Here is an 11,069-nt window from a genome sequence, read left to right on the forward strand (position 1 = left end):
CACTTCCCTGACACCTCCATACCCTGCAAAGACAGAAGCAGACCAAACAGAATAGGACAAAAAATAAATAATATTTTCCTAGTTTTGTAGTCGGCTTTAAAGCCGAGAAATAAACATTTGTAAAAGGGGGGATTCGAAAAAAGAGAAGCAAATCTAACCACTTTGTAATAACAATATTAGCAATAGATTCAAACAACAAATAGCATACATCGAATACAAAAAGTAGAGGAAAATACAAAAAAGGGAAACAAGGAACGAAAACATAAATCGGAAGGTGATTTTGTTTCTTATTTTTTCTTTATTATCTTCTTAAATCCATTTTTTTTTTCTCTTTTCTTCTTTTCTTCCTCATTTCTAGCATATATATACACATTTATTTGAAAAAAATAAAAAATAAAAACAAAAAAAGTAAATTTTTACCTTTTCCTACGGCCCATGGACCTCCTAAGCATTGGTCAGTTGACCGCCCGTAGCTAGAGCTCCCTCCTCTCCCCTCTCTTCTTTCTTCCCTCTCCCCTTCTCTCTTTTTTTTTCTCTCCACGGTACAAAATGAATTTTTTTTAAAATTTTTTTGACTTATATAGGGGTCCGAAACGCACCGTTTTGGACCCCCTCTGTTTAGACTAAAAACGACGCCGTTTTGGACGCGGGTCAGGTCGACCCGACCCGCACCAGGTCAGATCCGCGTGTTTTTTAATTCAATGGTATATTTGCGCATTAGATCCTTCCGCATTTTCAGTGTTTTAAATTAGGTTTATTTTTGTTTATAATCTGGCCCTAAAATTTAATCTGACTTGCAATCTACTCCCTGTTGATGCGCTGCGTTTTGATAGAATGGGAATATTACTGATTCAGTCCCCCATGTTTCACGCGTGTTGCAATACAACCCCGTGGCTTATTTTTATTTTAGATTTGGCCCCAAAACTTCGATTTTAATCCAATTTTGGTCCTTTTTTCATTTATCTTTAATTCTTATTTAAATTTTCTTGTATTTTCATATTATTATTATTATTATTATTATTATTATTATTATTATTATTATTATTATTATTATTATTATATGCATATATGTATTTATGTTTAGTATTTTAGCTACTTTATTTTAATATTTAAATGTTATGCTTGCTTTTATATATTTTAATAATATATTATTATTATCTTTATTACAATAGTGTATATTTTTATTTGTGTGTATAGATTTATATATATAGTATTTTTGTGTTACATTGTTGTTCTTCGTATTTTAATGCCATTACTATTATGGTTGTTAATGTAGTGAATGTGTTGTTGTATGTATACATCTTTATATCGTCATTGTTATTATCATTAACCATAGTATATATTTTGTTATATATGTATATATCTATTTGTGCATAGCATTACTTTTTAATTGCTTTATTCTAATATTTCTATATCGATTATATGTATATATATTTAATATGCCTATGTACATATCCATGTATTATTAGTGTTTGTTCCTATATGTATGCATTATGTAAATATTTTAATATTATTTAACATATGTATTTTCATTTTATATGTTTTAGATACGTTTTTAATATATTATACTTTATATATTGTTATGTATATTTTAGTATATACATATATTTGTGAAATATTATCAACAGTTTTATTATTATTTTTAAATAAGTATATATATCGTGCACATATTTTAATACTACATTCTACAATTTTTGTATTATGTAGTTATTCCAACATTATATACTTAGTATTTCTAATATCCTTATTATTTATATCTATGAATGTATATGTCTATGTAGTATATTAGTAAGTCCATTTTATATTGTTGTTATTTCTAATGTATATGCATGTATCATCTATGTGTTATATATATATTATATATTTTCAATATTTTTGCATTATTGCCCTATATGTTATTTATTTCAAATATTTTTAATTTTTCCATTTATTTATTTTTATTTCATCTCAATTTTGTTTTACATTACTTCAAGAATTTTATCCATGTCCTTCTAATTAATTTCAACAATCAAGGCAATATACCGATTTAACATTAAGTCATCGAGTTCATTGCTATGTTGGGTGAACATCAATTGACTCGTGTTAAAGCGATATACCCTTCTCAAAAACCGGAATGAACTAAAATTTCTCGTCTTCTTTTAATTGGATCACGACTAAATTTTAATATTGAACTCGTATTTTTAAAAATCAAGACAACACGTGTTTATGAGATGCCAATTTCTGGGCGTCGCGAGGGTGCTAATACCTTCCTCGCACGTAACTGACTCCCGAGCCCTAATTTTTCTCTGGTTTTTAACCTAGACCCTAAACTCAGCCTTCTTTTTGTTAAAAAAAAAATCTAATAGGTATCCGATCGTACCTAGGAAAAAGGATCGGTGGCGACTCCCGGTTTATTTTAAAATCAAATTTTAGCTTTCAAGTTTTCAATAGATCGCCTCAATTAGCAACCGAAACCAAACAAATTTTTACATCGCTACAATAGTAATAACTAATAAGATTGAATTTAAGAAATAAATAATTTTGAAAAACAAAATTAATTTTATCAAAAGGCATAATTACATTCAATATTTAATTTTATTAAGAATATAAATTTATAATTACAAATATATACATATAGATATTGGGCCAAGGCATTTTATTTTTTTGAGAAGTACCCACAAAGATGGATGAAACAAATGGTAAGCCCAAACATAGAGAGGCAAACCCAGAATTGTGCAGCGAACATTGACCCTTATTTCCTGGTAAGGGGAATCTGGAAATCAAAATATCAAAAATTCTCTTGGGTTGCAAGTGTACGTTTGGATGGCTCAATTGGTTAGAGCACCACCACCACCAGCCACATCACTCTGCTTTCATCCAAAACTATTTTCTCCAGTCCCCAGAACCAGGATGGCAATCAATCCCACCAACACATCACCTTCCTTCAACTCCAGGAAGCTTCCCATTTTGCTGTTTGACATCATGGACACCATTGTTCGTGACCCTTTTTACCATGACGTCCCTGCCTTCTTCGGGTAACTGGTTTTTTCATCTCCCTCCCCTCTTTCTCTTTTTTAATTCTTGTTTCGAATTGTGTTTGTTGGGTTTTTATCATTTTTGTTTTTATTTCAAACCAATATAACTGCCACTGCTGGCGATAGTTTTTGAAGTGATCAAAGTTAAATTCGATGGTCAGAATGTCTTTGAAGGAACTAATTGAATGCAAGCATCCAACTGCATGGCTTGAGTTCGAAAATGGGGTGATTGATGAGGTACACCTAGATTTATAATGTGGGAAAGTTATAGTTCTCTAGATTTTATTGACTAAAGTAGTCTTATGAGTAAGTGTTGTAAGATCTGTTAAACTGTTTGATTGAGGTACCTAACAAATTATAATATTTCTTGAAACATGTTTCACTTGTCAATTTTTTAGGATTGATTGCCATTTCAAGTAATAAAAGCTAAGTTGGATCTTTATTCCTTTGAATTTTTGTACATAAAGGCGAGTTGAATAGAGTTCCACAGTAACAGCCTTGACCTCAAGCTGTTTTGTGTACGAGAGGCTTGAAACCATCCCTGAGCTTGAATAAGTTTCATTTTATAAACTTGATCTTGACTTAATTAGGATCAAATATCTTAAAGAATATGTAATGTTATTTGTTCTATATCATACATTTATTCAGACACACATAGGCCCTAAAATAATAAAATTATATATATTATAGTGCATATAGATGATAATATATGCATTTTACTAAAAATATACATTTTTAAATGCTTTATTAGCCCTGTATGAGCCTGAACCTGACTTGGCAGAGGAGGAGTAGAACTTGACTATTTCCTGAGTAGCTTGCACAGCATGTTGACCCACTTACAACCCGAGTTGGTGACACTGCATTAGTTTTGATTTTTCTTACTTCCCATCATTGTTGCCTTCTTACATCTCCTGCAAAATATCATTTACCTGTTAAACACAAAATGAAATGGCCCTTTGTAGTCCCTTTCCTTCGTCTTTGCTTTCTGATAAGTGGATATAGTAGCTAAAACATTAGTCTTTTAACAATATTTCTCTAGGCTTCAGCTAGTGAAGCTTGTGTACACAACCAAAGCATAACACACCACTTATCTGTTGCCTTTAGATTAACTATCAGTACATTCATTTATTATTATTTATGTTCTTTATTGTTCCGTATCCTTATTAGTTTTATGCCAACGTTAACCTATCCATAACCATGATCCTATATTATATTGACCTGTATATTGATTCTTTGACAGAAACCTACTAGAACTTGTAAATTTCCAGTCCACCAGAAACATACTATTAAAGGATATCATTGCGGTTTCAGTTTCACATTTATAAATGGAACTTTTGAATTTATACTTTATTACTGTACTTTCTACCACATTTTTTAGCAATATAATTTGTGACTGAAAGCATGTAAAATAATTCCATGCCTTTCTTCTATGTTTAATAACCCCTTTTTCTCTTTCGCTCCTTTTCACTTATGGGTCTCTTCATTGCTATATGACCTTTAAGACGTTTGCTTTTCTCTCAATTTTATTGCCTTGCTGTTTACCTTCTGGTCTGGAGTGTGAGAAAGTTATCTTATTTCCTTTCAGGAGGAGCTAGAAGGAAAATTCTTTAAAGACAGAAGACCTTTTGATTTGCAAGGTTGGTTTTGCATTTGTTTTCGTGATGTTATTCTTTCAATCCATTGTTTCAAGGCTGATTAGCATTTTCATTAGATATAAGCAAAATATGCTTGATTTTAGTATAAATTCTCAAATAAAAAAGAAATTAAATATTTTGCATTGTTAGGGAGAGATATTTGTTTCATTGAGTCATTTTCTTAATCTTTTTGTTGCATATGACACATAGATTCCTTTTCCATTATCTTTTAGTTCCACAATGCTAATTTTGATGGTGTCTATATAGGAAACCTACGTTGCGTGGTATAGAAACGTTTATTGCTAACTGTAAGGAAAAAGGTTTAAGGATGCACGCATATTGACAATGTGGGGTTTGGAGATAAGAGTCTACTTAAGAAGTATGTTCAATCACTTCTCAGAATCCTGAAGAAACTGGTTTCACTGTTAATGGCTTGATGACATCAACCTAAGAGAAGTATGGGAATTTTGATATTAAAGAAGGTAGAAAAGAAATGGGTTGTGTTTGCTAAAAACTAAGCACAGCAATCATAGTTCTTAGGCCATTCTGGGGCCTTATATTATAATTGTGGATAAAAGAGGCAAACCATCAGGGTTTCTGATGCTGAATATATGTGGTTTAGGGGAGAAAACAATAGCAATTAAAAGAATTAGAGCTGAACAAATGAATAGGAAAGATGGAACTCTAGAAAACTTAAGTTGTAGAAAACCTCTAATTTTTCTATTAATTCAAAGGAAATAATCAGAATAATAATTATGGCCGTAAAGCCTAAAACTTATTTATATAGGATTTCTTTCTTGCAAGTTTCTAGGCTTACTTGCACATAAAGTTTTTTTCATAACCCTAGCTTCAAACCGTAAAGATAACTAATAACCCTAGCCATTTATAATATATCTAATACTTAAAATAAATATTATGAAATAAACTGAAATAATAAAATATTATAATAAAAATAAAAGCTCCTGTGTCATGAACTCTTCAAAGAAGGGTTTAGGTCGTTGAATATGAATGCCTTTGCTGATATAATGCGTGCATATCTCAATAGATGGTTGAGTGGATATGTAGTGTTGGCATAATTGCCGCTGCATGTTGATTCAAATATGTGCTTTATTGGTTTTCAATTCTGGATCATGCCCCAATTGATTGAGACAAAGAATTGATAATTTGCATTTATTCAGCTGTATTTTTGGCCTATGTTTGTTTTTCATAGGCATCTCTGTCCTGAAACATAGTCAAAATTTCCTACGATGAAATTAGGACATACATTTATTAATTACCATTTTTTGCGTTTCAACTCTAAGCAAAAGGAAATAACTTTTCTTCGAAACAAATAGTTTAACCAGCCACAGACACATGTAGAAACCTATGATATCATGTAAAGTTACTAAAATAACTTTGCTTTGCACACTGTTGATATCATAAAAATGCCTTTTTTTGGCAGAAAATGTGTAGGAGAGTCGATATATATATGTTGTTCTGTGCTCTTGTCAATTTTAGTTGGTAGTGAGGTTTATATATATATGTTGCATAATGATAATGGGATCGTACCAAAGCAGAGAAATATGCATTCCTAAGTGAGTTTGAGAGAGGTGGAGGGAAGGAGAAATATGCACACTGGTTCCGGTGATTGAGTTTCTAGTCTCTAATTACTTGAAAGATTGATGCAGAAACTAGTGTGAAATGTATCAGATGTGGTAAATAACTAGTAATTCTTGGACTTATATTGTTCTAATCTTAATGAATGTAGTATTAACTATTTCTTGAAATAATAAAAATGTATCTAATAGATCTATGGTTTGCCTACATATTTTTAAGTAATATTAAGAAAATGAAAGAAGCGAATATTGATTTTCAAGTGAAATATGATCTTTTAAAGTGTAAAAATGAATAACTGTTCTTGTAGTTAAAAATTTAATGAACTAATCAATTGTAAAACTCAGGATTGTGCTTTGATTTGTTTTACCCTTGAGAACTGTACATGGAAGGTGGAATCAGGTAAGCTATTACAAGTGCATTTCCAGTCAGGTTTAGAGAAACATTTTGCATTTCTGCTTAATACAAGAGGAAACTATGATTGCAGTCCAATAGATTTCAAAAATTCTATCTTCTTTGTATTTCCTTTGTAATGTGTTTGCCCATGAATTTTGTCTAACATCTCCATGTTTGCCTTCCTAATTGTGTTTAGGTGTTAATTTCACTTATTTTTCAGGCCTCAAGAATTGTATGAGAAGAGGATATTCCTACATAGATGGAGTTGAACAGTTGCTTCAGGACTTGAAGCAAAACAATTATGAAATGCATGCTTTTACAAATTACCCAATCTGGTAGGACGGAACAGCTCTCCTGATTCCTTCTGATTCAGTAGTTTACAAATTGAAGATATGTAAATGAGTATATGTTTCTTCAGGTACAGAATAATCGAGGACAAGTTAAACATTTCAAAGTATTTATCCTGGACATTTTGTTCGTGTATGTATGGTATGTTCAAGGACTCAGTCTCTTTGCAATTAGAATATTTCTTCCGCACAGAAGGATGTCTCCAATTTTTAGAACAAAATGAAGAATTTCAATTCTATATTTATTTTTATTAGTTTCAAGTTCCTAAATTCATTCCCTCATATGTCACATTATAGCTCTAAGCGGTTACTCTTTTTTCATAGAAAAGAGACCATAGCCTTAGGTGGGGGAGAGCAATTGGTTTTTTAGGTAGCTTCAGTCAGTCAGGTCGGGCAACTGACTTTATATTATATATTTTTTATAGGTTATAAATATATTTAAAATTAATTAATTAATTAATTAATATATTACAATTGGTTAATTCGGTTGGTTTGTTTATGAAATTCATTAACCAAAAACCAACCAAATTAACATATTTTAACCGACCACATAACTGACTTGGACATACTAATTTATTTACAAAACTGAAGGTGTGCACCAACTTTTGCTCACCCCTAGCCCTAGGGGAGCTGGGAAAGGGGAATTTTGCAAGAGCTAAGAATTAAACCAGCCTTGCCCGAATCTATCTCCTAAGGTGGGTGAACCATTAGGGCTAAACCCAGGTTCCTCACTCTTTAATCTCCTTTTCTCTGAAGTCATGATAGAATACCTAAGCCAATGATGAACTTCATAATCATTAACCTTGCTGATTTACTCCCGGACAATAGTTTATCAGCATTATATGTGTTATGCATCATGAATGGTCTGAGTAAAAGAGTCTACAGCTAGTTTTTGTTTTAACCGAAAAGGTAAGGTCCTTAGTACCTTCTAGTTTGTCTTATGCTAATATGGGCTGCTCTTTCCATTTATTTTATTACAACTGAAACGGCCACATTTTAATTTTGTTCCGTTTCATTGAACTGAAACGGCAACATTCTTTTGTGCTATAATTGTCTATCCAAAGTACCACCTTTTTTTTTACTTACTGTTAAATGGTTAACTCCTCGTTATTGGTCCATTATTACTGCTTGCAGAAGCAAGTCAGCAGTCATGTTTCTTCTGTTCATCATTCAAAGAGAAATGATGCAAACATCTATTTGTCTCCATCACAAGATTTTCCTTTTATTTTTTCAGTCTTCCTAAATATTTCAATGTTGTTTTAACACTGTACAATTGTCAGTAATTGTGCTCTGGAGCAAATATGTACATCTAGAGAATGTCAACTGTTTTCTTCTGACTGTCATGTAGCTCTTTTTGCTTAGTGAATGATTTTGTCTACTGTGCATCCAGGAAAGAGGAAGCCTGATCCTGATTTCTATTTGGCTGTTGTGGAACATCTTAAAGTTGATCCAGCAAGCTGTATATTCGTTGATGACAGGTACCATCCTTGCCACTTTACTGCTGTGGAGGCTTTTGTAATCGGATATAAAAGCAGAAGTAGATGGTACAAAATGGATTCAGGGGAAGGGGGGTTGAAAACATATTAGATGTTGCACCTTGCGTTAAAACAAGATGATGTTCTCTAATTAAAATTATGTAAACAGTTACGGATTCTCTATCTCATGCCTGTGCATGACACATGCATTTGTTGTTTCAAGACCACATGGCCTCATGTGTCTATAGGGTTGCGTGGGAGTTTTCTGTTAATGGGTATGTCTGTGCACGATTATTCTTGTCTAGCATTTTTGTCCAATGCATGTGAATTTTAAAAAAGTTATATGTGTATATGTATATCTGTATATGTCAATTTTTTAAGACGTTTACAACTGTTTGTGGCCTAATCTCTATGTGCCACGTTTTTGGGGGTTCATGTGTATGAAGGCCTAGCGTGCCTCTAACAAACCTAAGAGAGAGAACCATTTCACATCATAGTCTCACTCTAGCTTCTCGAGGTTTGATTTCCAGCCCCCGAAGTTGGAAATCCTAAATTCTAAATATCCTTTTGGACCGAAATGCCTGTGTGATCCGGAGTCATTGTATTATCTTCACTCCAATCATAGGATTTTCTTTGAAGGAAAGTTTTATATTTCTCTAATGCTTTTAAGCCAACAAATTTCATAGAACTCAGTTCACCAACATCATATGCATATATATCATTCGGAGACTAGTACATTAACACCTAAGTAGCCTTTTTGCTTACTGACGTGTTGGCAGGATAAAAAACGTTGAGGCTGCTGTAGGAGTTGGCATTACTGGTCTTCAATTCAAGAACTCAGATTTACTACGTCAAGATCTTCTACGGTTGGGGGTTGACATTGCAATAGATGCACAGTGAGGATCAGCTTAAGGCTGCAGAATGAACAGACATTTTGACCTCTAAACTTGCTTTAAACTATATTTACATTTTGTCCATTTTTGCTCTTCTGCGTTCTTAAAATTTATCCATCACCCTTATCTCTTGCATAAATACATATCAAAATTTCATTCTTTTTATCAAGTATCCTTTGAATAAATGTCGGATACTCTGATTTCAAAAGTTTTGTACTCTGTATCCTACAGAAAAAAAAAAAGAAAAAAGAAAAACTTACGCGATTTTCATGGAATAATCATCCTTAATGACCTGTTTTCCACTGATTTTCTTTTTTATTTCACATAAAAGTTGATAAAAATATCATGAAGGCTTTTGTACTAGGAGTCAGATTGTATTTTCACTTTTTACTCAAAATGGTTAAATTAGTTCATAGATATTAGATCAAAAATAAATTGGTTATTTTTTGTTTAAAATTTCATCTATTTCTACTATTAAAAATTGATGTAATTAATAAAATAACTAAACAGTTTCACATAGAATGTCATGTCTATCTTATTCTAACATACAACGATCAAATTTAGCAATAAAAATAGATGTAATTTTTAACAGAAAGATTAGTTTACTCTTTGATTCAATATATAAAGATTAATTTGTGTATTTTTTTAGAAGGGATAAAATGCAATCCCAACTCTTGCAAATATCTCAATGTGACTTTTACCTATAAAAATCAACTCGAACATAAATAGCTTGTAATCTAGTTTGATCAGGAAAAAATAAAAGTCAACAGATTAGTGGCTTGGTTAAGTCACGTGGGAATTGTTAGAGCAGTTGAAAGAAAGTTAGTTAGTTGTTAGTAGCAGTTAGTTTGTTAAAACTGTACAGCCACTCTATAAATGCATGTATTAGTGCTATGAATAATCAATCTTGAATTTCCCTATCGTTCTCTTTACTGTAACTCTAGTATCTTTAGTATAGTTCAACATGGTATCAGTAGTTCAGGTTCATCTGGGGTGGTAGATTCATGAGTCTCTCGTCGAGTCCGTCTGCAGTTCAGTTTGCTGATCCCATGACAACATCCGGTCTTGCTGATGGTATTGTTGACAGTCGGTTCTTCTTCACCAAACGAATCAGTGTTCTCCTTGATGATTCCAACTATCTTTTATGGCGGCAGTAGGTTCTCTTGGATATTAAAACTTACAAGCTTCAACGGTTTCTTGATCTCAACACTGTTCCACCATCTCAAACAGTTCCAGGAGAGGATGGTGTGTCTCAAGACAATGTTGAGTTCACTCGGTTTGAACAGCAAGATGGCGTTGCTTCTTGGCTTTTGTCCTTGGTGAGTCAATCTGTTTTACCTCACCTTATTGGCTTGGATACAGGTGCTCAAATTTGGAATACCATTGTGTCTCTCTATGGAAGTAAAACTACATCTCGGCTGATGTTTTATCGTCGAGCGCTACATTCACAACGCAAGGGGGATCTTCCTATGAAAGAGTTCTTGATGAAAATTAAGTCCTATTGTGACAATCTTGCCAGCTGTGGAGAGATTATCAGTGAACGTGAACATGTCACTGCAATCCTCAATGGGCTACCCTCAGAGTATGAGTCTGTCATCTCGATTATATTGGCTAGCCAACTTCCCTACAGTGTTCAGAATGTCACCACCATGTTAATAGATACTGAAGCTTGATAGCAAGCTATAATGACTGAGGTTGCTACCTTAGCCAATTTAGT

At 32.7% G+C, this 11,069-nt stretch overlaps 1 protein-coding gene across 1 annotated transcript; it reads left to right on the forward strand.

Moving 5' to 3' along the window:
- Nucleotides 1-2,655: 2,655 nt before the first annotated feature.
- Nucleotides 2,656-9,630, forward strand: LOC108463905 (flavin mononucleotide hydrolase 1, chloroplatic). The gene is made up of 7 exons (XM_017763900.2): nt 2,656-3,014; nt 3,176-3,251; nt 4,600-4,651; nt 6,858-6,972; nt 7,056-7,126; nt 8,375-8,462; nt 9,239-9,630. The coding sequence occupies exons 1-7, from the start codon at nt 2,803-2,805 to the stop codon at nt 9,357-9,359; spliced, it is 735 nt and encodes a 244-aa protein (XP_017619389.1). The 5' UTR covers nt 2,656-2,802; the 3' UTR covers nt 9,360-9,630.
- The last annotated feature ends 1,439 nt before the right edge of the window (nt 9,631-11,069 follow it).

This window comes from Gossypium arboreum, chromosome 2, assembly GCF_025698485.1.
Source record: "Gossypium arboreum isolate Shixiya-1 chromosome 2, ASM2569848v2, whole genome shotgun sequence".
NCBI classification, from domain to species: Eukaryota; Viridiplantae; Streptophyta; class Magnoliopsida; order Malvales; family Malvaceae; genus Gossypium; species Gossypium arboreum.

What these genes read in the sequence shown, in the direction of transcription:
- LOC108463905 (XM_017763900.2), top strand. Translation starts at nt 2,803, where the DNA reads ATGGCTCAATTGGTTAGAGCACCACCACCACCAGCCACATCACTCTGC. An exon ending in TTTACAAATTACCCAATCTG is followed by an intron (nt 6,973 to 7,055) that starts GTAGGACGGAAC and finishes ATGTTTCTTCAG; the next exon opens with GTACAGAATAATCGAGGACA. An exon ending in ATTTTGTTCGTGTATGTATG is followed by an intron (nt 7,127 to 8,374) that starts GTATGTTCAAGG and finishes CTGTGCATCCAG; the next exon opens with GAAAGAGGAAGCCTGATCCT.